Source organism: Bombina bombina, chromosome 7 (assembly GCF_027579735.1).
Source record: "Bombina bombina isolate aBomBom1 chromosome 7, aBomBom1.pri, whole genome shotgun sequence".
Classification (NCBI taxonomy): domain Eukaryota; kingdom Metazoa; phylum Chordata; class Amphibia; order Anura; family Bombinatoridae; genus Bombina; species Bombina bombina.
This window is the reverse complement of record NC_069505.1, coordinates 521,067,299-521,094,753: the sequence shown is the minus strand read 5'-3', so window position 1 is coordinate 521,094,753 and position 27,455 is coordinate 521,067,299. Positions and strand designations below refer to the sequence as shown.

Below are 27,455 nucleotides of genomic sequence, written 5' to 3'. Positions count from 1 at the left end.
CGTTCCTTCTTTGAAACTGGATTCGGACACAAAGAAGGTACAACTATCTCCTGGTTAATATTTTTGTTAGAAACAACTTTAGGAAGAAAACCAGGCTTAGTACGCAAAACCACCTTATCTGCATGGAACACCAGATAGGGCGGAGAACACTGCAGAGCAGATAACTCTGAAACTCTTCTAGCAGAAGAAATTGCAACTAAAAACAAAACTTTCCAAGATAGTAACTTAATATCTATGGAATGTAAAGGTTCAAACGGAACCCCTTGAAGAACTGAAAGAACTAGATTTAGACTCCAGGGAGGAGTCAAAGGTCTGTAAACAGGCTTGATCCTAACCAGAGCCTGAACAAATGCTTGAACATCTGGCACAGCTGCCAGTCTTTTGTGTAGCAAGACAGATAAAGCAGAGATCTGTCCCTTTAGAGAACTTGCAGATAATCCTTTCTCCAAACCTTCTTGTAGAAAGGAGAGAATCTTAGGAATTTTTATCTTATTCCATGGGAATCCTTTGGATTCACACCAACAGATATATTTTTTCCATATTTTATGGTAAATTTTTCTAGTTACAGGTTTTCTGGCCTGAACCAGAGTATCTATAACAGAATCTGAAAACCCACGCTTTGATAGAATCAAGCGTTCAATCTCCAAGCCGTCAGTTGGAGGGAGACCAGATTTGGATGTTCGAATGGACCCTGAACAAGAAGGTCCTGTCTCAAAGGTAGCTTCCATGGTGGAGCCGATGACATATTCACCAGGTCTGCATACCAAGTCCTGCGTGGCCACGCAGGAGCTATCAAGATCACCAAGGCCCTCTCCTGATTGATCCTGGCTACCAGCCTGGGAATGAGAGGAAACGGTGGGAATACATAAGCTAGGTTGAAGGTCCAAGGTGCTACTAGTGCATCTACTAGAGTCGCCTTGGGATCCCTGGATCTGGACCCGTAGCAAGGAACCTTGAAGTTCTGACGAGACGCCATCAGATCCATGTCTGGAATGCCCCATAATTGAGTTATTTGGGCAAAGATTTCCGGATGGAGTTCCCACTCCCCCGGATGGAATGTCTGACGACTCAGAAAATCCGCTTCCCAAATTTTCCACTCCTGGGATGTGGATCGCAGACAAGTGGCAGGAGTGATCCTCCGCCCATTGAATTATTTTGGTCACTTCTTTCATCGCCAGGGAACTCCTTGTTCCCCCCGATGATTGATATATGCAACGGTCGTCATGTTGTCTGATTGGAACCTTATGAATTTGGCCTTTGCTAGTTGAGGCCAAGCTCTGAGAGCATTGAATATCGCTCTCAGTTCCAGAATGTTTATCGGGAGAAGAGACTCTTCCCGAGACCATAGACCCTGAGCTTTCAGGGATTCCCAGACCGCTCCCCAGCCCACTAGACTGGCGTCGGTCGTGACAATGACCCACTCTGGTCTGCGGAAGCTCATTCCCTGGGACAGATGGTCCAGGGTCAGCCACCAACGGAGTGAATCTCTGGTCTTTTGATCTACTTGAATCATTGGAGACAAGTCTGTATAATCCCCATTCCACTGTTTGAGCATGCACAGTTGTAATGGTCTTAGATGAATTCGTGCAAAAGGAACTAAGTCCATTGTTGCAACCATCAATCCTACTACTTCCATGCACTGCGCTATGGAAGGACGAGGAACAGAATGAAGCACTTGACAAGAGCTTAGAAGTTTTGATTTTCTGACCTCTGTCAGAAAAATCCTCATTTCTAAGGAATCTATTATTGTTCCCAAGAAGGGAACTCTTGTCGACGGGGACAGAGAACTTTTTTCTTTGTTCACCTTCCATCCGTGAGATCTGAGAAAGGCTAGAACGATGTCCGTATGAGCCTTTGCTTTTGACAGGGACGACGCTTGTATTAGAATGTCGTCCAAGTAAGGTACTACTGCAATGCCCCTTGGTCTTAGAACCGCTAGAAGGGACCCTAGCACCTTTGTGAAAATCCTTGGAACAGTGGCTAATCCGAATGGGAGGGCCACAAACTGGTAATGCTTGTCCAGAAAAGCGAACCTTAGGAACTGATGATGTTCTTTGTGGATAGGAATATGTAGGTACGCATCCTTTAGATCCACGGTAGTCATAAATTGACTTTCCTGGATGGTGGGTAGAATCGTTCGAATAGTTTCCATTTTGAACGATGGTACCCTGAGAAATTTGTTTTGGATCTTCAAATCCAAAATTGGTCTGAACGTTCCCTCTTTTTTGGGAACTACGAACAGATTGGAATAAAATCCCATTCCTTGTTCCTTTATTGGAACTGGGTGTATCACTCCCATCTTTAACAGGTCTTCTACACAATGTAAGAATGCCTGTCTCTTTATTTGGTTTGAGGATAAGTGAGACCTGTGGAACCTTCCCCTTCGGGGTAGTTCCTTGAATTCCAGGAGATAACCTTGAGAAACTATTTCTAGCGCCCAAGGATCCTGAACATCTCTTGCTCAAGCCTGAGCAAAGAGAGAGAGTCTGCCCCCCCACTAGATCCGGTCCCGGATCGGGGGCTACTCCTTCATGCTGTTTTGTTAGCAGTGGCAGGCTTCTTGGCCTGCTTACCCTTGTTCCAGCCTTGCATCGGTTTCCAGGCTGGTTTGGGTTGTGAGGCATTACCCTCTTGCTTAGAGGATGCAGAATTAGAGGGCGGTCCGTTTCTGCGAAAGGGACGAAAATTAGGCTTATTTTTAGCCTTAAAAGACCTATCCTGTGGAAGGGCGTGGCCCTTTCCCCCAGTGATGTCTGAAATAATCTCTTTCAAATCCGGTCCAAATAAAGTTTTACCTTTGAAAGGGATGTTAAGCAATTTTATCTTGGATGACACATCCGCTGACCAAGACTTTAGCCAAAGCGCTCTGCGCGCCACGATAGCAAACCCTGAATTTTTCGCCGCTAATCTAGCTAATTGCAAGGCGGCATCTAAAATAAAAGAGTTAGCCAATTTAAGTGCGTGAACTCTGTCCATAACCTCCTCATATGGAGTTTCTCTACTGAGCGACTTTTCTAGTTCCTCGAACCAGAACCACGCTGCCGTAGTGACAGGAACAATGCATGAAATTGGTTGTAGAAGGTAGCCTTGCTGTACAAAAATCTTTTTAAGCAAACCTTCCAATTTTTTATCCATAGGATCTTTGAAAGCACAACTATCTTCGATAGGAATAGTAGTGCGTTTGTTTAGAGTAGAAACTGCCCCCTCGACCTTGGGGACTGTCTGCCATAAGTCCTTTCTTGGGTCGACCATAGGAAATAATTTCTTAAATATAGGGGGGGGGGACAAAAGGTATGCCGGGCTTTTCCCACTCCTTATTTACTATGTCCGCCACCCGCTTGGGTATAGGAAAAGCGTCGGGGGGCACTGGTCTTTGCTGAGACCCAACCAAGCCCAGAGGGGAATACGATACCAAATGACGCCTTCTAGAAGCTTTTTCAGTGATTTTTAGATCCTCACACATGCATCTGCATGCCCTGCTCTCAAAAAACAACTGCGCAGTAATGGCGCGAAAATGAGGCTCAGTCTATAACTAGAAAGGCCCCCTGACTGAAAAAGGTGTCTAACACAGTGCCTGCCGTTTTATAAACGTTCCCCAAGATTATAAATGCCAATTGTTAGCCTAAATCTGAATAATATGCCCAAATAAAGCAATCGATTTAGCCCATAAAAATGTCTACCAGTTTTTTAGCCCATATTAAGCCCTTTATTCTGTTTGTTTGACTAAGAAAATGGCTTACCGGTCCCCATGAGGGGAAATGACAGCCTTCCAGCATTACACAGTCTTGTTAGAAATATGGCTAGTCATACCTTAAGCAGAAGAGTCTGCTGTTTCCCCCAACTAAAGTTACTTCATCTCAACAGTCCTATGTGGAAACAGCAATCGATTTTAGTTACTGTCTGCTAAAATCATCTTCCTCTCACAAACAGAAATCTTCATCCTTTTCTGTTTCAGAGTAAATAGTACATACCAGCACTATTTTAAAATAACAAACACTTGATAGAAGGATAAAAACTACATTTAAACACCAAAAAACTCTTAACCATCTCCGTGGAGATGTTGCCTGTGCAACGGCAAAGAGAATGACTGGGGTGGGCGGAGCCTAGGAGGGACTATATGGCCAGCTTTGCTGGGACTCTTTGCCATTTCCTGTTGGGGAAGAGAATATCCCACAAGTAAGGATGACGCCGTGGACCGGACACACCAATGTTGGAGAAAAAAGGACCTTGCGACAGAAGGTCTGGTCTTAGCGGAAGAGTCCACGGATGGCAAGAGGCCATCCGGACAAGATCCGCATACCAAAACCTGTGAGGCCATGCCGGAGCTACCAGCAGAACAAACGAGCATTCCTTCAGAATTTTGGAGATTACTCTTGGAAGAAGAACTAGAGGCGGAAAGATATAGGCAGGATGATACTTCCAAGGAAGTGATAATGCATCCACTGCTTCCACCTGAGGATCCCGGGATCTGGACAGATACCTGGGAAGTTTCTTGTTTAGATGAGACGCCATCAGATCTATTTCTGGAAGCTCCCACATTTGAACAATCTGAAGAAATACCTCTGGGTGAAGAGACCATTCGCCCGGATGCAACGTTTGGCGACTGAGATAATCCGCTTCCCAATTGTCTATACCTGGGATATGAACCACAGAGATTAGACAGGAGCTGGATTCCGCCCAAACCAGAATTCGAGATACTTCTTTCATAGCCAGAGGACTGTGAGTCCCTCCTTGATGATTGATGTATGCCACAGTTGTGACATTGTCTGTCTGAAAACAAATGAACGATTCCCTCTTCAGAAGAGGCCAAGACTGAAGAGCTCTGAAAATTGCACGGAGTTCCAAAATATTGATCGGTAATCTCACCTCCTGAGATTCGCAAACTCCTTGTGCCGTCAGAGATCCCCACACAGCTCCCCAACCTGTAAGACTTGCATCTGTTGAAATTACAGTCCAGGTCGGAAGAACAAAAGAAGCCCACTGAATTAAACGATGGTGATCTGTCCACCACGTTAGAGAGTGTCGTACAATCGGTTTTAAAGATATTAATTGAGATATCTTTGTGTAATCCCTGCACCATTGATTCAGCATACAGAGCTGAAGAGGTCGCATGTGAAAACGAGCAAAGGGGATCGCGTCCGATGCAGCAGTCATAAGACCTAGAATTTCCATGCATAAGGCTACCGAAGGGAATGATTGTGACTGAAGGTTTCGACAAGCTGAAATCAATTTTAGACGTCTCTTGTCTGTCAAAGACAGAGTCATGGACACTGAATCTATCTGGAAACCCAGAAAGGTTACCCTTGTCTGAGGAGTCAATTAACTTTTTAGTGAATTGATCCTCCAACCATGATCTTGAAGAAACAACACAAGTCGATACGTATGAGATTCTGCTAAATGTAAAGACTGAGCAAGTACCAAGATATCGTCCAAATAAGGAAATACCACAATACCCTGTTCTCTGATTACAGACAGAAGGGCACCGAGAACCTTTGTAAAAATTCTTGGAGCTGTAGCTAGGCCAAACGGCAGAGCCACAAACTGGTAATGCTTGTCCAGAAAAGAGAATCTCAGGAACTGATAATGATCTGGATGAATCGGAATATGCAGATATGCATCCTGTAAATCTATTGTGAACATATAATGCCCTTGTTGAACAAAAGGCAAGATAGTCCTTACAGTTACCATTTTGAACGTTGGTATCCTTACATAACGATTCAATATTTTTAGATCCAGAACTGGTCTGAAGGAATTCTCCTTCTTTGGTACAATGAAGAGATTCGAATAAAACCCCAGTCCCTGTTCCAGAACTGGAACTGGCATAATTACTCCAGCCAACTCTAGATCTGAAACACATTTCAGAAATGCTTGAGCTTTCACTGGATTTACTGGGACACGGGAAAGAAAAAATCTCTTTACAGGAGGTCTCATCTTGAAACCAATTCTGTACCCTTCTGAAACAATGTTCTGAATCCAAAGATTGTGAACAGATTTGATCCAAATGTTTTTGAAAAAACGTAACCTGCCCCCTACCAGCTGAGCTGGAATGAGGGCCGCACCTTCATGTGGACTTAGAAGCTGGCTTTGCTTTTCTAGAAGGCTTGGATTTATTCCAGACTGGAGATGGTTTCCAAACTGAAACTGCTCCTGAGGATGAAGGATCAGGCTTTTGTTCTTTGTTGAAACGAAAGGAACGAAAACGATTATTAGCCCTGTTTTTACCCTTAGATTTTTTATCCTGTGGTAAAAAAGTTCCTTTCCCACCAGTAACAGTTGAGATAATAGAATCCAACTGAGAACCAAATAATTTGTTACCCTGGAAAGAAATGGAAAGTAGAGTTGATTTAGAAGACATATCAGCATTCCAAGTTTTAAGCCATAAAGCTCTTCTAGCTAAAATAGCTAGAGACATAAACCTGACATCAACTCTGATAATATAAAAAATGGCATCACAGATAAAATTATTAGCATGTTGAAGAAGAAGAATAATATTATGAGAATCATGATCTGTCACTTGTTGCGCTAAAGTTTCCAACCAAAAAGTTGAAGCTGCAGCAACATCAGCCAATGATATAGCAGGTCTAAGAAGATTACCTGAACACAGATAAGCTTTTCTTAGAAAGGATTCAATTTTCCTATCTAAAGGATCCTTAAAGGAAGTACCATCTGACGTAGGAATAGTAGTACGTTTAGCAAGGGTAGAAATAGCCCCATCAACCTTAGGGATTTTGTCCCAAAATTCTAATCTGTCAGACGGCACAGGATATAATTGCTTAAAACGTTTAGAAGGAGTAAATGAATTACCCAATTTATCCCATTCTCTGGAAATTACTTCAGAAATAGCACTAGGAACAGGAAAAACTTCTGGAATAACCACAGGAGATTTAAAGACCTTATCTAAACGTTTGGAATTAGTATCAAGAGGACCAGAATCCTCAATTTCTAAAGCAATTAGTACTTCTTTAAGTAAAGAACGAATAAATTCCATTTTAAATAAATATGAAGATTTATCAGCATCAATCTCTGAGACAGAATCCTCTGAACCAGAAGAGTCATTAGAATCAGAATGATGATGTTCATTTAAAAATTCATCTGTATAAAGAGAAGTTTTAAAAGATTTTTTATGTTTACTAGAAGGAGGAATAACAGACATAGCCTTCTTGATGGATTCAGAAACAAAATCTCTTATGTTATCAGGAACATTCTGAACATTAGATGTTGATGGAACTGCAACAGGTAATGGTACATTACTAAAGGAAATATTATCTGCATTAACAAGTTTGTCATGACAATTAATACAAACAACAGCTGGAGGAATATCTACCAAAAGTTTACAGCAGATACACTTAGCTTTGGTAGTTCCAGCACCAGACAGCGATTTTCCTGAAGTATCTTCTGACTCAGATGCAACGTGAGACATCTTGCAATATGTAAGAGAAAAAACAACATAAAGCAAAATTGATCAAATTCCTTAAATGACAGTTTCAGGAATGGGAAAAAATGCCAATGAACAAGCTTCTAGCAACCAGAAGCAAAGAAAAATGAGACTTAAATAATGTGGAGACAAAAGCGACGCCCATATTTTTTTAGCGCCAAATAAGACGCACACATTATTTGGCGCCTAAATGCTTTTTGGCGCCAAAAATGACGCCACGTCCGGAACGCCGACATTTCTGGCGCAAAAGAACGTAAAAAATGACGCAACTTCCGGCGACACGTATGACGCCGGAAACAGAAAAGATTTTTTGCGCCAAAAAAGTCAGCGCCAAGAATGACGCAATAAAATGAAGCATTTTCAGCCCCCGCGAGCCTAACAGCCCACAGGGAAAAAAGTCAAATTTTTAAGGTAAAATAATTGATTCAAGTGCATTATCCCAAATATGAAACTGACTGTCTGAAAATAAGGAATGTTGAACATCCTGAGTCAAGGCAAATAAATGTTTGAATACATATATTTAGAACTTTATAAACAAAGTGCCCAACCATAGCTTAGAGTGTCACAGAAAATAAGACTTACTTACCCCAGGACACTCATCTACATGTTTGTAGAAAGCCAAACCAGTACTGAAACGAAAATCAGCAGAGGTAATGGTATATATATATATATATATATATATATAAAAGAGTATATCGTCGATCTGAAAAGGGAGGTAAGAGATGAATCTCTACGACCGATAACAGAGAACCTATGAAATAGACCCCGTAGAAGGAGATCACTGCATTCAAAATAGGCAATACTCTCCTCACATCCCTCTGACATTCACTGCACGCTGAGAGGAAAACCGGGCTCCAACCTGCTGCGGAGCGCATATCAACGTAGAATCTAGCACAAACTTACTTCACCACCTCCAAAGGAGGCAAAGTTTGTAAAACTGAATTGTGGGTGTGGTGAGGGGTGTATTTATAGGCATTTTAAGGTTTGGGAAACTTTGCCCCTCCTGGTAGGAATGTATATCCCATACGTCACTAGCTCATGGACTCTTGCTAATTACATGAAAGAAACCGAATTTATGCTTACCTGATAAATTACTCTCTCTAGTGATGTATCGAGTCCACGGATTCATCCTTTACTTGTGGGATATTCTCCTTCCCAACAGGAAGTGGCAAAGAGAGCACACAGCAGAGCTGTCCATATAGCTCCCCCTCCAGCTCCACCCCCCAGTCATTCGAACGAAGGTTAGGAAGAAAAAGGAGAAACCATAGGGTGCAGTGGTGACTGTAGTTTAAACAAAAATGCTACCTGACTTAATAGCCAGGGCGGGCCGTGGACTCGATACATCACAAGAGAAAGTAATTTATCAGGTAAGCATAAATTCTGTTTTCTCTTGTAAGATGTATCGAGTCCACGGATTCATCCTTTACTTGTGGGATACCAATACCAAAGCTTTAGGACACGGATGAAGGGAGGGAACAAGACAGGTACCTTAAACGGAAGGCACCACTGCTTGTAAAACCTTTCTCCCAAAAATAGCCTCCGAAGAAGCAAAAGTATCGAATTTGTAAAATTTAGCAAAAGTATGCAGTGAAGACCAAGTCGCTGCCTTACAAATCTGTTCAACAGAAGCCTCATTTTTAAAAGCCCATGTGGAAGCCACTGCTCTGGTAGAATGAGCAGTAATTGTTTCGGGAGGCTGCTGGCCAGCAGTCTCATAGGCCAAATGGATGATACTTTTCAGCCAAAAAGAAAGAGGTAGCAGTCGCCTTCTGACCTCTCCTCTTACCAGAATAGATAACAAACAATGAAGGTGTTTGTCTGAAATCCTTAGTTACTTGTAAATAGAACTTTAAAGCACGAACCACATCAAGATTGTGTAACAGACGTTCCTTCTTCGAAGGAGGATTAGGACACAGAGAAGGAACAACAATTTCCTGGTTAATATTCTTATTAGACACAACCTTAGGAAGAAAACCGGGTTTGGTACGCAAAACTACCTTATCTGCATGAAAACCAGGTAAGGTGACTCACACTGTAAAGCAGATAACTCTGAAACTCTTCGAGCAGAAGAGATAGCTACCAAAAACAAAACTTTCCAAGATAATAGCTTAATATCTATGGACTGTAAAGGTTCAAACGGAACCCCTTGCAGAACTGAATGAACTAAATTCAGACTCCATGGCGGAGCCACAGGTCTATAAACAGGCTTGATTCTGACTAAAGCCTGACTAAACGCTTGAACATCTGGTACCTCTGCCAGACGTTTGTGTAAAAGAATAGACAAAGCAGATATCTGTCCTTTTAAGGAACTAGCTGATAATCCTTTCTCCAATCCTTCTTGGAGAAAGGACAATATCCTGGGAATCCTAATCTTACTCCATGAGTAACCCTTGGATTCACACCAAAAAAGATATTTTCGCCAAATCTTATGGTAGATTTTCCTGGTGACAGGCTTTCTAGCCTGAATCAGGGTATCGATAACCGACTCAGAGAAACCACGCTTTGATAGAATTAGGCGTTCAATCTCCAAGCAGTCAGACGCAGAGAAATTAGATTTGGATGCTTGAAAGGACCTTGTATTAGAAGGTCCTGCCTCATTGGTAGTGTCCATGGTGGGACAGATGACATGTCCACTAGGTCTGCATACCAGGTCCTGCGTGGCCACGCAGGTGCTATCAGAATCACCAAAGCCCTCTCCTGCTTGATTCTGGCAACCAGACGAGGGAGGAGAGGAAACGGTGGAAAAACATAGGCCAGATTGAAGGACCAAGGTGCTGCTAGAGCATCTATCAGCACCACCTGGGGATCCGGGACCTGGACCCGTAAATAGGAAGTTTGGTGTTCTGACGGGACGCCATCAGATCCAATTCTGGAGTGCCCCATAGCTGAGTCAGCTGGGCAAATACCTCCGGGTGGAGTTCCCACTCCCCCGGGTGAAAAGTCTGACGACTTAGAAAATCCGCCTCCCAGTTGTCTACTCCTGGGATGTGAATTGCTGAGAGATGTCAGGAGTGATCCTCCGCCCACCAGATTATTTTCGCTACTTCCGTCATTGCTAGGGAATTCCTTGTTCCCCCTTGATGATTGACGTAAGCTACAGTCGTGATGTTGTCCGACTGAAATCTGATGAATTTGGCCGCGGCTAGCTGAGGCCATGCCTGAAGCGCGTTGAATATCGCCCTCAGTTCCAGAATGTTTATCGGGAGAAGAGCTTCTTCCCGAGACCATAAGCCCTGAGCTTTCAGGGAGTCCCAGACTGCACCCCAGCCCAACAGACTGGCGTCGGTCGTTAAGATGATCCACTCTGGTCTGCGGAAACACATTCCCTGAGACAGGTGATCCTGAGACAACCACCAGAGAAGAGAATCTCTGGTCCCCTGGTCCAGCTGTATTTGAGGAGACAAATCTGCATAATCCCCATTCCACTGTTTGAGCATGCATAGTTGCAGTGGTCTGAGGTGTATCTGTGCAAAAGGGACTATGTCCATTGCCGCTACCATTAATCCGATTGTCTCCATGCACTGAGCTACAGATGGCCGAGGAATGGAATGAAAGGCTCGGCAAGTGGTTAAGAGTTTTAACTTTCTGACCTCCGTCAGAAATATTTTCATTTCTACAGAGTCTATTAGGGTTCCTAGGAAGGAAACTCTTGTGAGGGGGGAGAGAGAACTCTTTTTGATGTTCACCTTCCACCCGTGAGACCTCAGAAAGGCCAATACAATTTCCATGTGAGACTTGGCTCTTTGGAAAGTCGACGCCTGAATTAAAATGTCGTCTAGATAAGGCGCCACTGCTATGCCCCGCTGTCTTAGAACCGCCAGGAGGGACCCTAGCACCTTTGTGAAAATTCTGGGTGCAGTGGCCAACACGAAAGGAAGAGCCACAAACTGGTAATGCTTGTCCAGAAAGGCGAACCTGAGAAACTGGTGATGATCGTTGTGGATAGGAATGTGCAGATACGCATCCTTTAAATCCACGGTGGTCATATGTTGACCCTCCTGGATCATTGGTAAGATTGTCCAAATGGTCTCCATCTTGAATGATGGGACTCTGAGGAATTTGTTTAGAATTTTGAGATCCAGGATTGGTCTGAAAGTTCCTTCTTTCTTGGGAACCACAAACAGGTTTGAGTAAAAACCCAGCCCTTGTTCCGCAATTGGAACTGGGTGGATCACTCCCATTGTATGTAGGTCATCTACACAGAGTAAGAACGCCTCTTTCTTTGTCTGGTCTGTAGACAGACGAGAAATGTGGAACCTTCCCCTTGGAGGGGAGTCCTTGAATTCTAGAAGATATCCCTGGGATACAATCTCTAAGGCCCAGGGATCGAGTACATCTCTTGCCCAGGCCTGAGCGAAGAGAGAGAGTCTGCCCCCTACTAGATCCGGTCCCGGATCTGGGGCTACCCCTTCATGCTGTCTTGCAGGCAGCTGCAGGCTTCTTGGCCTGTTTACCCTTGTTCCAGCCCTGGTAAGGTTTCCAGGCTGACCTGGGTTGGGAAGCGTTATTCTTGCTTTGCAGCAGGGGAGGATGAAGCGAGACCGCTCCTGAAATTCCGAAAGGAATGAAAATTATTTTGTTTGTTCTTTATCTTGAAGGACTTGTCCTGAGGGAGAGCATGGCCTTTTCCCCCAGTGATTTCTGAAATAATCTCTTTCAATTCAGGCCCGAAGAGGGTCTTTCCTTTGAAAGGGATGTTCAAGAGTTTGGATTTTGATGACACATCGGCCGACCAGGACTTTAGCCATAGCGCCCTGCGCGCTAAAATGGCGAAACCTGAATGCTTTGCCGCTAACTTAGCTAGTTGGAAAGCGGCATCTGTGATAAAAGAATTAGCCAGCTTAAGAGCCTTAATTCTGTCCATAATGTCCTCATATGAGGTCTCCGTCTGGAGCGTATCTTCCAGCGCCTCGAACCAGAAAGCAGCTGCAGTAGTTACAGGAACAATGCACGCAATAGGTTGGATTAGAAAACCTTGTTGAGCAAAAATTTTCTTAAGTAAACCCTCTAATTTTTTATCCATAGGGTCGTTGAAAGCACAACTATCTTCAATTGGTATGGTTGTGCGTTTAGCAAGTGAAGAAATAGCCCCCTCCATCTTAGGGACCGTCTGCCACGAGTCCTGCATGGGGTCAGATATGGGGAACATTTTCTTAAAAACAGGAGGGGGAACGAAGGGAATACATGGTCTATCCCACTCCCTAGTAACGATATCCGCAATCCTCTTAGGGACCGGGAACACATCAGTGTAAACAAGAACTTCAAGGTACTTGTACATTTTACACAATTTCTCTGGAACCACCATAGGGTCGCAGTCATCCAGAGTAACTAATACCTCCCTGAGCAATAAGCGGAGGTGTTCTAGTTTAAATTTAAAAGCCAATATATCTGAATCTGTCTGAGGAAAAACCTTTCCTGAATCGGAAATTTCTCCCTCAGACAGCACATCCCTCACCCCAACTTCAGAGCGTTGTGAGGGTATATCGGATACGGCTACTAAAGCGTCAGAATGCTCATTATCTGTTCTTAAAACAGAGCTATCACGCTTTGCAGGTAACACGGGCAGTTTAGATAAGAACTCTGAGAGGGTATTATTCATAACTGCCGCCAAGTCTTGCAAGGTAAAAGAGTTAGACGCACTAGAGGTGCTAGGCATCGTTTGAGCGGGCGTAACTGGTTGTGACACTTGGGGAGAGGTTGACGGGCTAACCTCGTTACCTTCTGTCTGAGAATCATCTTGGGCCACATTTTTAAGTGTAACAATATGTTCTATAAAGTGTATAGACATATCAGTACAAGTGGGACACATTCTGAGAGGGGGTTCCACCATGGCTTCTAAACACATTGAACAAGGATTTTCCTTGGTGTCAGACATGTTTAACAGACTAGTAGTAAAAGAAGCAGGCTTGGAAATCACTTTAATCAAGTAAAAACACACTTTGAAAAAAACTTTACTGTGCCTTTAAGAGATAAAAAAGGCACACAATTTTGCAAAACAGTGAAAAAATGCAGCAAACTTTTCGAAATTTTTACAGTATGTACCTAAAACATTAGTAAGATTGCACCCGTAGCAATAAAAACGATTAACCCCTTAATGCCCAAACCGGATCGACAGTAAGCCAAAAAAACGGTTAAAAAAACGTTCAGCACCTTGCCACAGCTCTGCTGTGGCCCTACCTGCCGTTAGGAACCAGATTTGTGGGGAAAAAGCTTCTTATAGGCCCTCAAACTGCAGCAGGACCCTCCATGTGAAACAGCCTGAACTTCTAGTCAAATATAACTGCGCATCTGAGGCGCAAACTTAGGCCCCTCCCACCTCACTACGGTGCTTGTGAGGCCTAAAGAAACACTCTAAAGTGTTTTCATATTACCCATGTGGGTAACAACCCCTGAAAGAAACCCAAAGGAACCTTCAAAGTGTCTAAAAAAAAAACGATATTTTCAATAAAAACCGTTTGCCTTGAAAGTAGTGTCAACCAGCATAAACTAGCCCTGTTATGTAAGCTTGAAATTCCATACTTAGTCTCTGAATACAGCTTACCCTTCCCTCATGGGGATATTATCAGTCTTCTCTAGCATTATCACAGTCTTGTCTAGAAAAAAAAAAAAAAAAAGACTGAACATACCTTATTGCAGCCTAACCTGCAAACCGTTCCCCCCAACTGAAGTTTTCTTGCACTCCTCAGTCCTTTGTGGGAACAGCAGTGGATTTTAGTTACAACATGCTAAAATCATCTTCCTCCCTGCAGAAATCTTCGTCTCCTTTCTGCTAGAGAGTAAATAGTACACACCGGTACCATTTAAAATAACAAAATCTTGCTTGTAGAAAATAAAAACTACATTTTTTTTACCACATTCACTTTGCCCTTCCGATTGCTTAGAGCCGGCAAAGAGAATGACTGGGGGGTGGAGCTGGAGGGGAGCTATATGGACAGCTCTGCTGTGTGCTCTCTTTGCCACTTCCTGTTGGGAAGGAGAATATCCCACAAGTAAAGGATGAATCCGTGGACTTGATACATCTTACAAGAGAAATTGGAAATTAATTATGTAAAAAACAGCCCCAAAACATTTAAAATGACACTGTCACTTTAAGATGTAGAGACTTATATACCTCAGAAAGGCTATGTACTGCTGCATAAAAGTTGAAACAACCTATAATTAAGAAAGAAGCCTCACTAACATAAGTGGGCAAAAACTCTACTGCAAATACAATACTAAGTTTGCAAAAAAAAAACAAACTTATTAACTGCAGAATTTTTATTGCAACATTTAGGGAATGAAAAAAAAAACCGAGATAACATGTCAAAATCTGTAGCGCCTTATACAGACCACCAGATTATTGTAAGGTACCCCAGACCGTGTCTTCTTAGACTATTAGCCTGCTTTACATTGCCAGCCTGCAAAATTTCAGTCTTAAACTTTTGCCTAGTGGCGTTTCTACGGTAAAGAGATGAGGGTGAGAACAAATGTACTCCATAGAAATAGCGCGCAATCATCTCAGCTGCGCGTCTCTTGTCTAATAGAATATTCAGCATCACCTGCTGATCACATAAGAAACTTAAGAGTTTCTTGAACCTCTAGGACAGTAAAAATCACAAAGTGCTGTAACACATATTAAAGGCGATTTTGAACATTACTCTCCACCCTTATATATCCGATGCTTAAGCTAGGAGCCGGATGCCAAAAGGAATAATCCTTAAAATTCCTAAGCACACAGAGTTAAATCACCACAAGGATTATTAGAAACAATAAACCTCTGAACTAAGTTCCTTAGTCTCTTAATTATCATGAGTGCCTACGTCCTGCCTATGATATCCTGCCTCAGGATATATATGTGCCCCAGAAAATATGCAGTATAAGCTAACATCAGCAGTGCATGTCCCCCAAACATAGAAGACCAGCACTTACCTGCATCTAGGACAGCTCACCCGGCTTGAGAGGATGCCGCTCCTCACAGAGACCTGTAAAACACAGAAAGACAAAGTAAACTTACGTAGGCTTTCTATACCAGGGCAGCAACATGTCCGGAAAACTCAGTAAAGGCCCACTTTACAAGTACCTAACTGCTTTAAAGCCGCCACTGCCCTATTGAAGAGACTAATGTGGAGTACGGCTATTCCCAGATTATGATGGAAGTTTAGAGCAATCCTGCTCTAACTTTAAAAATAAAAATATCTTGATAAAAGAATCTTTATCCGACACCTAATTACTTCACCTCCTCCTTGCACTAGAGGCAAAGAGAATGACTGGGGTTTGTGGGAAGGGATGTGATACTTAACGGCTCTGCTGTAATGCTCTTTGCCTCCTCCTGCTGGCCAGGAGTGATATTCCCAACAGTAATTAATGATGATCCGTGGACTCACCGTGTCATTAGAAAGAAATACTGCGTAATAAATTTGGCGCCGAGGCTTTGATCACCTATTATCAGCACACACACAAAAAAGGCATACGTTACCTGCCGTGTTAGAGCGTATACATTTCGCAGTCATGGGGTCAAATTCATCATTTCTGTTAGGGCAAATGCAGAGGAAAGACCCTTCAGCATTTTCACAAATGGCCATTCCACAGACGCCCTGCAATGTCAGACACTCGTTGACGTCTGAAGATAAGAAAAAGATTTGTTGAGGGAAAACAACAATCCAAAATCTAGTAATGCTGAATAGATTAGTATAGCAGATAGATGGTGACTGTTTTTTAGACACTATCCAACGTTTAAAGGGACATAAAACCCAACATTTTTCTTTTATGCTTTAGATAGATTATACAATTTTAAACAACTTTCCAATTTACTTCTTTTATCTAATTTACTTCATTCTCTTGGTATCCTTTGTTGAAGAAGCAGTAATGCACTACTGGGAGCTAGCTGGAAGCCAGTGCCAAGAGGCATATATGTGCAGCCACCAATCAGCAGCTTCTGAGCCTACCTAGGTATAATTTTCAACAAAGGATACAATAAAGCTAAAGAAACTAGACAATTAAAATAACTTGGGAAGTTATTTAAAACAGTATGCTCTATCTAAATCATGAAAGAAAATATTTGCGTTTCATGTCCCTTTAAATGAGTGCTGCTATCTATTGCTTAAAGGGACACTGAACCCAAATTTTTTCTTTCGCGATTCAGATAGAGCATGACATTTTAAGCAACTTTCTAATTTACTCCTATTATCACATTTTCTTCATTCTCTTGGTATCTTTATTTGAAATGCAAGAATGTACGTTTTGATGCCGGCACATTTTTAGTGAACAACCTGGGTTGTCCTTGCTGATTGGTGGATAAATTCATCCACCAATAAAAAAGTGCTATCCAGAGTTCTGAACCCCCCAAAAAAAAGCTTAGATGTCTTTTTCAAATAAAGATAGCAAGAGAACGAAGAAAAAAACATTTATGCTTACCTGATAAATTTATTTCTCTTGTGGTGTATCCAGTCCACGGATCATCCATTACTTGTGGGATATTCTCCTTCCCAACAGGAAGCTGCAAGAGGATCACCCACAGCAGAGCTGTCTATATAGCTCCTCCCCTAACTGCCACTACCAGTCATTCGACCGAAGACAAGCAAGAGAAAGGAGAAACTATAGGGTGCAGTGGTGACTGTAGTTTAAAAATAAAAAACATCTGCCTTAAATTGACAGGGCGGGCCGTGGACTGGATACACCACAAGAGAAATAAATTTATCAGGTAAGCCTAAAACAGAATTTATGTTTACCTGATAAATTTCTTTCTCCTACGGTGTATCCGGTCAACGGCTTCATCCTTACTTGTTGGATATTCTCAATCCCTACAGGAAGTGGCAAAGAGAGCACACAGCAGAGCTGTCCATATAGCTCCCCTCAGGCTCCGCCCCCCCAGTCATTCGACCGACGGTTAGGAGAAAAAGGAGAACCATAGGGTGCAGTGGTGACTGTAGTTTACAAAAATACATTTAAACCTGACCAAAATGCCAGGGTGGGCCGTGGACCGGATACACCGTAGGAGAAAGAAATTTATCAGGTAAACAAATTCTGTTTTCTCCTACATTGGTGTATCCGGTCCACGGCTTCATCCTTACTTGTGGGAACCAATAACAAAGCTTTAGGACACGGATGAAGGGAGGGAACAAGTCAGGTAACCTAAACGGAAGGCAACACTGCTTGCAAATCTAACACCACAAACTCTTTACCCTCCCGTGGAGATGCTACTTGTTTAGAGCGGCAAAGAGAATGACTGGGGGGGCGGAGCCTGAGGGGAGCTCTATGGACAGCTCTGCTGTGTGCTCTCTTTGCCACTTCCTGTAGGGATTGAGAATATCCCACAAGTAAGGATGAAGCCGTGGACCGGATACACCAATGTAGGAGAAATTATGTTTTCTCTTGTAAGGTGTATCCAGTCCACGGATCATCCATTACTTGTGGGATACCAATACCAAAGCTATAGGACACGGATGAAGGGAGGGACAAGGCAGGCGCTTAAACGGAAGGCACCACTGCCTGCAAGACCTTTCTCCCAAAAATAGCCTCCGAAGAAGCAAAAGTATTAAATTTATAGAACTTTGAAAAAGTATGAAGCGAAGACCAAGTTGCCGCCTTACAAATCTGTTCAACAGAAGCCTCATTTTTAAAAGCCCATGTGGAAGCTACCGCTCTAGTAGAATGAGCTGTAATCCTTTCAGGAGACTGCTGGCCAGCAGTCTCATAAGCTTATACTCCTTAGCCAAAAAGAAAACAGAATTTATGCTTACCTGATAAATTACTTTCTCCAACGGTGTGTCCGGTCCACGGCGTCATCCTTACTTGTGGGATATTCTCTTCCCCAACAGGAAATGGCAAAGAGTCCCAGCAAAGCTGGTCACATGATCCCTCCTAGGCTCCGCCCACCCCAGTCATTCGACCGACGGACAGGAGGAAATATATATAGGAGAAACCATATGATACCGTGGTGACTGTAGTTAGAGAAAATAATTCATCAGACCTGATTAAAAAACCAGGGCGGGCCGTGGACCGGACACACCGTTGGAGAAAGTAATTTATCAGGTAAGCATAAATTCTGTTTTCTCCAACATTGGTGTGTCCGGTCCACGGCGTCATCCTTACTTGTGGGAACCAATACCAAAGCTTTAGGACACGGATGAAGGGAGGGAGCAAATCAGGTCACCTAAATGGAAGGCACCACGGCTTGCAAAACCTTTCTCCCAAAAATAACCTCCGAAGAAGCAAAAGTATCAAATTTGTAAAATTTGGCAAAAGTGTGCAGTGAAGACCAAGTCGCTGCCTTACATATCTGGTCAACAGAAGCCTCGTTCTTAAAGGCCCATGTGGAAGCCACAGCCCTAGTGGAGTGAGCTGTGATTCTTTCAGGAGGCTGCCGTCTGGCAGTCTCATAAGCCAATCGGATAATGCTTTTAAGCCAAAAGGAAAGAGAGGTAGAAGTCGCTTTTTGACCTCTCCTTTTACCAGAATAAACAACAAACAAGAAAGATGTTTGTCTGAAATCTTTAGTAGCCTCTAAATAGAATTTTAGAGCAAGGACTACGTCCAAATTGTGTAACAAACGTTCCTTCTTTGAAACTGGATTCGGACACAAAGAAGGTACAACTATCTCCTGGTTAATATTTTTGTTGGAAACAACTTTTGGAAGAAAACCAGGCTTAGTATGCAAAACCACCTTATCTGCATGGAACACCAGATAGGGCGGAGAACACTGCAGAGCAGATAACTCTGAAACTCTTCTTGCAGAAGAAATTGCAACCAAAAACAAAACTTTCCAAGATAATAACTTAATATCTACGGAATGTAAGGGTTCAAACGGAACCCCTTGAAGAACTGAAAGAACTAGATTTAGACTCCAGGGAGGAGTCAAAGGTCTGTAAACAGGCTTGATCCTAACCAGAGCCTGAACCAATGCTTGAACATCTGGCACAGCTGCCAGTCTTTTGTGAAGTAAAACAGATAAAGCAGAGATCTGTCCCTTCAGAGAACTTGCAGATAATCCTTTCTCCAAACCTTCTTGTAGAAAGGATAGAATCTTAGGAATTTTTGTCTTGTTCCATGGGAATCCTTTAGATTCACACCAACAGATATATTTCTTCCATATTTTATGGTAAATTTTTCTAGTTACAGGCTTTCTAGCCTGAACCAGAGTATCTATTACAGAATCTGAAAACCCACGCTTTGATAAAATCAAGCGTTCAATCTCCAAGCCGTCAGTTGGAGGGAAACCAGATTCGGATGTTCGAATGGACCCTGAACAAGAAGGTCCTGTCTCAAAGGTAGCTTCCATGGTGGAGCCGATGACATATTCACCAGGTCTGCATACCAAGTCCTGCGTGGCCACGCAGGAGCTATCAAGATCACCGAGGCCCTCTCCTGATTGATCCTGGCTACCAGCCTGGGGATGAGAGGAAACGGTGGGAATACATAAGCTAGGTTGAAGGTCCAAGGTGCTACTAGTGCATCTACTAGAGTCGCCTTGGGATCCCTGGATCTGGACCCGTAGCAAGGAACCTTGAAGTTCTGACGAGACGCCATCAGATCCATGTCTGGAATGCCTCATAATTGAATTATTTGGGCAAAGATTTCCGGATGGAGTTCCCACTCCCCCGGATGGAATGTCTGACGACTCAGAAAATCCGCTTCCCAATTTTCCACTCCTGGGATGTGGATTGCAGACAAGTGGCAGGAGTGATCCTCCGCCCATTGAATTATCTTGGTCACTTCTTTCATCGCCAGGGAACTCCTTGTTCCCCCCTGATGATTGATATATGCAACGGTCGTCATGTTGTCTGACTGAAACCTTATGAATTTGGCCTTTGCTAGTTGAGGCCAAGCTCTGAGAGCATTGAATATCGCTCTCAGTTCCAGAATGTTTATCGGGAGAAGAGACTCTTCCCGAGACCATAGACCCTGAGCTTTCAGGGATTCCCAGACCGCGCCCCAGCCCACTAGGCTGGCGTCGGTCGTGACAATGACCCACTCTGGTCTGCGGAAGCTCATTCCCTGTGACAGATTGTCCAGGGTCAGCCACCAACGGAGTGAATCTCTGGTCTTTTGATCTACTTGAATCGTCGGAGACAAGTCTGTATAATCCCCATTCCACTGTCTGAGCATGCACAGTTGTAATGGTCTTAGATGAATTCGTGCAAAAGGAACTATGTCCATTGTTGCAACCATCAATCCTATTACTTCCATGCACTGCGCTATGGAAGGACGAGGAACAGAGTGAAGTACTTGACAAGAGCTTAGAAGTTTTGATTTTCTGACCTCTGTCAGAAAAATCCTCATTTCTAAGGAATCTATTATTGTTCCCAAGAAGGGAACTCTTGTTGACGGGGACAGAGAACTTTTTTCTTTGTTCACCTTCCATCCGTGAGATCTGAGAAAGGCTAGGACGATGTCCGTATGAGCCTTTGCTTTTGACATGGACGACGCTTGAATCAGGATGTCGTCCAAGTAAGGTACTACTGCAATGCCCCTTGGTCTTAGAACCGCTAGAAGGGACCCTAGTACCTTTGTGAAAATCCTTGGAGCAGTGGCTAATCCGAATGGAAGTGCCACAAACTGGTAATGCTTGTCCAGAAAAGCGAACCTTAGGAACTGATGATGTTCCCTGTGGATAGGAATATGTAGGTACGCATCCTTTAAATCCACGGTAGTCATAAATTGATTTTCCTGGATAGTAGGTAGGATCGTTCGAATAGTTTCCATTTTGAACGATGGTACCCTGAGAAATTTGTTTAGGATCTTTAGATCCAAAATTGGTCTGAATGTTCCCTCTTTTTTGGGAACTATGAACAGATTGGAATAAAATCCCATTCCTTGTTCTCTTATTGGAACTGGATGTATCACTCCCATCTTTAACAGGTCTTCTACACAATGTAAGAATGCCTGTCTCTTTATTTGGTTTGAAGATAATTGAGACCTGTGGAACCTTCCCCTTGGGGGTAGTTCCTTGAATTCCAGGAGATAACCTTGAGAAACTATTTCTAGCGCCCAAGGATCCTGAACATCTCTTGCCCAAGCCTGAGCAAAGAGAGAAAGTCTGCCCTCCACTAGATCCGGTCCCGGATCGGGGGCTATCCCTTCATGCTGTTTTGGTAGCAGTGGTAGGCTTCTTGGCCTGCTTACCCTTGTTCCAGCCTTGCATTGGTTTCCAGGCTGGTTTGGGTTGTGAAGTATTACCCTCTTGCTTAGAGGATACAGAATTAGAGACTGGTCCGTTTCTGCGAAAGGGACGAAAATTAGGCTTATTTTTAGCCTTAAAAGACCTATCCTGTGGGAGGGCGTGGCATTTTCCCCCAGTGATGTCTGAAATAATCTCTTTCAAATCAGGTCCAAATAATGTTTTACCTTTGAAAGGAATGTTAAGCAATTTTGTCTTGGAAGACACATCCGCTGACCAAGACTTTAGCCAAAGCGCTCTGCGTGCCACGATAGCAAACCCTGAATTTTTCGCCGCTAATCTAGCTAATTGCAAAGCGGCATCTAAAACAAGAGTTAGCCAATTTAAGTGCTTGAACTCTGTCCATAACCTCCTCATACGAAGATTCTTTACTGAGCGATTTTTCTAGTTCCTCGAACCAGAAACACGCTGCCGTAGTGACAGGAACAATGCATGAAATTGGTTGTAGAAGGTAACCTTGCTGTACAAAAATCTTTTTAAGCAAACCCTCTAATTTCTTATCCATAGGATCTTTGAAAGCACAACTATCTTCGATAGGAATAGTAGTGCGTTTGTTTAGAGTAGAAACCGCCCCCTCGACCTTGGGGACTGTCTGCCATAAGTCCTTTCTGGGGTCGACTATAGGAAATAATTTCTTAAATATAGGGGGGGGGACAAAAGGTATGCCGGGCCTTTCCCACTCTTTATTTACTATGTCCGCCACCCGCTTGGGTATAGGAAAAGCGTTGGGGGGCACCGGAACCTCTAGGAACTTGTCCATCTTACATAATTTCTCTGGAATGACCAAATTGTCACAATCATCCAGAGTAGATAACACCTCCTTAAGCAGTGCGCGGAGATGTTCTGAATCTGAGATTTCTCCATCAGACAAAACCTCCCTCATGGCCCCTTGAGATTGGTGTGAGGGTATGTCAGAACAGTTATCATCAGCGTCCTCTTGCTCTTCAGTGTTTAAAACAGAGCAATCGCGCTTTCTCTGATAAGTAGGCATTTTGGATAAAAGATTTGCTATGGAGTTATCCATTACAGCCGTTAATTGTTGCATGGTAATAAGTATTGGCGCACTAGATGTACTAGGGGCCTCCTGTGTGGGCATAACTGGTGTAGACACAGTAGGGGATGATGTAGTATAATGTTTACTCCCCTCATTTGAGGAATCATCTTGGGCAATATCATTATCTGTGGCATTACTGTCCTTACTTTGTTTGGACACTATGGCACAATTATCACATAAATTTAAATGGGGAGACACATTGGCTTTCATACATATAGAACATAGCTTATCTGATGGTACAGACATGTTAAACAGGCTTAAACTTGTCAACAAAGCACAAAAAACGTTTTAAAATAAAACCGTTACTGTCACTTTAAATTTCAAACTGAAAACACTTTATTACTGAATATGTGAAAAAGTATGAAGGAATTGTTCAAAATTCACCAAAATTTCACCACAGTGTCTTAAAGCATTAAAAGTATTGCACACCAAATTTCAGAGCTTTAACCCTTAAATTAACGGAACCGGAGCCGTTTTTACATTTAACCCCTATACAGTCCCAGCTATATGCTTTGCTGAGACCCAACCAAGCCCAGAGGGGAATACGATACCAAATGACGCCTTCTATAAGCTTTTTCAGTGATTCTTAGCTCCTGACACATGCATCTGCATGCCTTGCTCTCCAAAAACAACTGCGCATTAATGGCGCGAAAATGAGGCTCTGTCTATAACTAGAAAGGCCCCCATCTGAAAAAGGCGTCCAACACAGTGCCTGCCGTTTTTCTAAACGTTCCCCAAGATTATAATACCAATTATTAGTTAGAATCTGCATAATATGCCTAGTAAAGCAATCGTTTTAGCCCAGAAAAATGTCTACCAGTTTTTAAGCCCTTTTTTTGAAGCCCTTTATTCTTTTATGTTTAACTAAGAAAATGGCTTACCGGTCCCCATGAGGGGAAATGACAGCCTTCCAGCATTACATGGTCTTGTTAGAAATATGGCTAGTCGAGGGGGCGGAGCCAACTGCCAAGCAGACTAGTCGTATTGGAAACAAGCTCCGCATACATTTCTATTTAAAATTGTAATTTCTGCAGGTAACTAGCCTAAAAAGAGCTTAAATCTAGCACAGCAGTGATGAACAATAGTATGCTGCAGCCTTGGAAGCTAACCTGAACGGCGAGAAAAAATAGGAGGTGATGTACTTAGTTTGAGGCCTATGTTCACGCTACCACTACCCTTCTTTCTGTACTATTTGAGCTGAGTATCAGGGATTTCGCTACAGAGCTGAGCACATCCTAGCTAATTTACCCTATTTGATCATGGAGGAGGACTACCGAATGCAGATCCAAGAGCTCCTTATACAACTGGACATACAAATACAAGTTAACTTTGCCGCACTCACATGGGAGCTGAGAGACTCTTGTGCACACGATACTAACAGATTACCTAAGATGGCGGAGAGAGAAGACCTTGTTTTGATATACCCGGAGCAATTGACCGCATCAAGTTCCGCTCACACCACACCAGATGTAAATCAGAGCTGTATACTGCGGAGAGGCGAGATCGGAGCACCGCTGCAATCTTCCTTACCTGACTGAGAACCTGGGACTCCCTCTGCAGATCCTGAATGTGACAAATTACTGAGCAGCCCTTACTCTATATCTTTTTCAGCCGGATCTCGGGACGGGGCGGCCGACCTCCTGGTGTGGGCTGAGTAGTTTCTATCTCCAGGCTCTCATATAGCATATAACCGAGATAGCACTTTGAATATTTGTAATGTCACTGTATTTAGCCCTAGTTTTTGTTCGAGCTATCGTGTAAATGTCATCCAGTTTAATTATTAGAAACAGTTTTGTTCCTGCAGTTCCAATGTTATATTATCCAGATTAGCATGTTAGGGCAGGTTGGATTTTCATTTAATATATTTTAATTGTGTGGGTCAGGCTCTGTGTCTCCCTCAGCCGGCGAGGGGGATGGGGATTTGGGCTAGCACCCTATAATTTCATCTTATAGTCCAACCGGCTATGTTACAATGTTCAAATATTATATATGTGGCCAGCAGGACTTCACTTTTTTCATTTTACCCAGACAAATGGTACTGTTAATAGGCATGGCTTAGATGTATTCGCTAAAGCAGTATGTTTTATTGTAAATTTGTTATACTATAAAAAGGTATGCTAAGTACTGCTCCATTTTGAACCCCTCCCCACCCCCCATCTTATTTACCTTCTTTAGTCATTCACCCAATTTGGTGAATTGTTGCTGTGGTATTAATCCACTTTCTTACACCAATTTATATTACCATTATATACTTTTGATATGTAAAGTTTGATATGTTTAATATGTTTGAATTTAGAAAAACCAGTATTGATCACCTTTTATATTATTTATCTACCCCATGATTACTTTAACTGAAGCAGCGCTACACATCTTAGTGGGAAAAAATGTATCTCTCATCAGTTTTAATGGTTCCACATATGTATGCTCATAATATCATACTAATGGCTGGAATACTATGATAAAGAGGTACTATAGTATCATCTCAAAAAAAAAAAAAATAAACTGATAGGGTATCAATGTAATTCCTGCAATATATTTATCCGAAATATGCTAGTCATACGGTAGGATATGAATGTCCTGTAAAATGTCTGTCGTGATTTACTTCTGTCATTGGATATGTTCAGTTTGAAATAACTTGTCTTTTTGCTTTTGTATGAACATGATTTTGCTAATTACCCTAATAAAAAACTTTGATTTAAAAAAAAAAAAAGAAATATGGCTAGTCATACCTTAAGCAGAAAAGTCTGCTAACTGTTTCCCCCAACTGAAGTTACTTCATCTCAACAGTCCTGTGTGGAAACAGCAATCGATTTTAGTTACTGTCTGCTAAAATCATCTTCCTCTTACAAACAGAAATCTTCATCCTTTTCTGTTTCAGAGTAAATAGTACATACCAGCACTTTTTTAAAATAAACACTTGATAGAAGAATAAAACTACATTTAAACACCAAAAAACTCTTAACCATCTCCGTGGAGATGTTGCCTGTGCAACGGCAAAGAGAATGACTGGGGTGGGCGGAGCCTAGGAGGGATCATGTGACCAGCTTTGCTGGGACTCTTTGCCATTTCCTGCTGGGGAAGAGAATATCCCACAAGTAAGGATGACGCCGTGGACCGGACACACCAATGTTGGAGAAAGAGAGGTTGCCGAAGCCTTTTGGCCTCTCCTCTGTCCAGAGTAGACAACAAACAATGCAGATGTTTGACGAAAATCTTTAGTAGCTTGTAAATAAAACTTTAAAGCACGAACCACGTCAAGATTGTGTAAAAGACGTTCCTTCTTTGAAGAAGGATTAGGACACAGTGACAGTACAACAATCTCCTGATTGATATTTTTATTAGATACCACCTTAGGTAAAAAACCAGGTTTGGTACCCTTGAAGAACCTCAACAACTAAATTTAAACTCCAAGGCGGAGCAAGAGGTTTAAACACAGGCTTGATTCTGACTAAAGCCTGACAAAACGCCTGCACGTCTGGAACCTCAGCCAGACGTTTGTGCAAAAAAATAGACAGAGCAGAAATCTGTCCTTTTAAGGAACTAGCTGACAAACCCTTCTCCAATCCTTCTTGGAGAAAAGATAATATCCTAGGAATCCTGACCTTACTCCATGAGTAACCCTTGAATTCACACCAATGAAGATATTTACACCATATCTTATGATAGATTTTCCTGGTGACAAGTTTTCGCGCCTGTATTAAGGTATCAATGACCGACTCGGAGAAACCACGCTTCGATAAAATCAAGCGTTCAATCTCCAAGCAGTCAGCCGCAGAGAAATTAGATTTGGATGGTTGAAAGGACCCTGAAGTAGAAGGTCCTGCCTGAAGAGCATTGAATATCGCTATTAGTTCCAGAATGTTTATTGGAAGGAGTGCCTCCTCCTGAGTCCACGACCCCTGAGCCTTCAGAGAGTTCCAGACTGCACCCCAGCTCAGAAGGCTGACATCTGTTACTATTGTTCAATCTGGCCTGCGGAAGGTCATACCTTTGGACAGATGGACCCGAGATAGCCACCAGAGAAGAGAATCCTTGGTCTCTTGATCCAGATTTAGTAGAGGGGACAAATCTGTGTAATCCCCATTCCACTGACTGAGCATGCAGAGTTACAGCGGTCTGAGATGTAGGCGGGCAAATGGAACTATGTCCATTGCCGCTACCATTATGCCGATTACTTCCATACACTGAGCCACCGAAGGGCGAAAAGTATAATAAAGAACACGGCAGGAATTTAGAAGTTTTGACAACCTGTCCTCTGTCAGGTAAATCCTCATTTCTACAGAATCTATCAGAGTTCCCAAGAAGGAAACTCTTGTGAGAGGGGATAGACAACTCTTCTTTTTGTTCACTTTCCACCCATGAGACCTCAGGAATGCCAGAACAATGTCCGTATGGGACTTGGCAATTTGGAAATTCAACGCCTGTATCAGAATGTCGTCTAAGTAAGGGGCTACTGCTATGCCCCGCGGCCCTAGGACCGCCAGAAGTGACACCAGAACCTTCGTAAAGATTCTTGGTGCCGTAGCTAACCCAAAGGGTTAAGTCCACGGTAGTCATGTATTGACCCTCCTGGATCATAGGTAGGATGGTTCGAATAGTCTCCATCTTGAAAGATGGAACCCTGAGAAATTTGTTTAGGATCTTGAGATCCAAGATTGGTCTGAAGGTTCCCTCTTTCTTGGGAACCACAAAAGAGATTTGAATAGAAGCCTTGCCCCTGTTCCTCCTTTGGAACTGGGTGGATCACTCCCATAACTAGGAGGTCTTGAACACAATGTAAGAATGCCTCTCTCTTTATCTGGTCTGCAGAT

The 27,455-nt window shown here is 42.8% G+C and overlaps 1 protein-coding gene across 2 annotated transcripts in view; it reads right to left on the bottom strand.

Annotated features, from left to right (window-relative positions):
• The window catches only part of LTBP4 (latent transforming growth factor beta binding protein 4), a 705,095-nt gene that overhangs the window by 200,944 nt on the left and 476,696 nt on the right, over positions 1–27,455 (bottom strand). For both annotated transcript variants that reach the window (XM_053721790.1, XM_053721791.1), the window contains one exon: positions 15,891–16,034. In XM_053721790.1, coding sequence (XP_053577765.1) covers positions 15,891–16,034 — 144 coding nt within the window. The remainder of the gene's footprint in view (positions 1–15,890; positions 16,035–27,455) is intronic.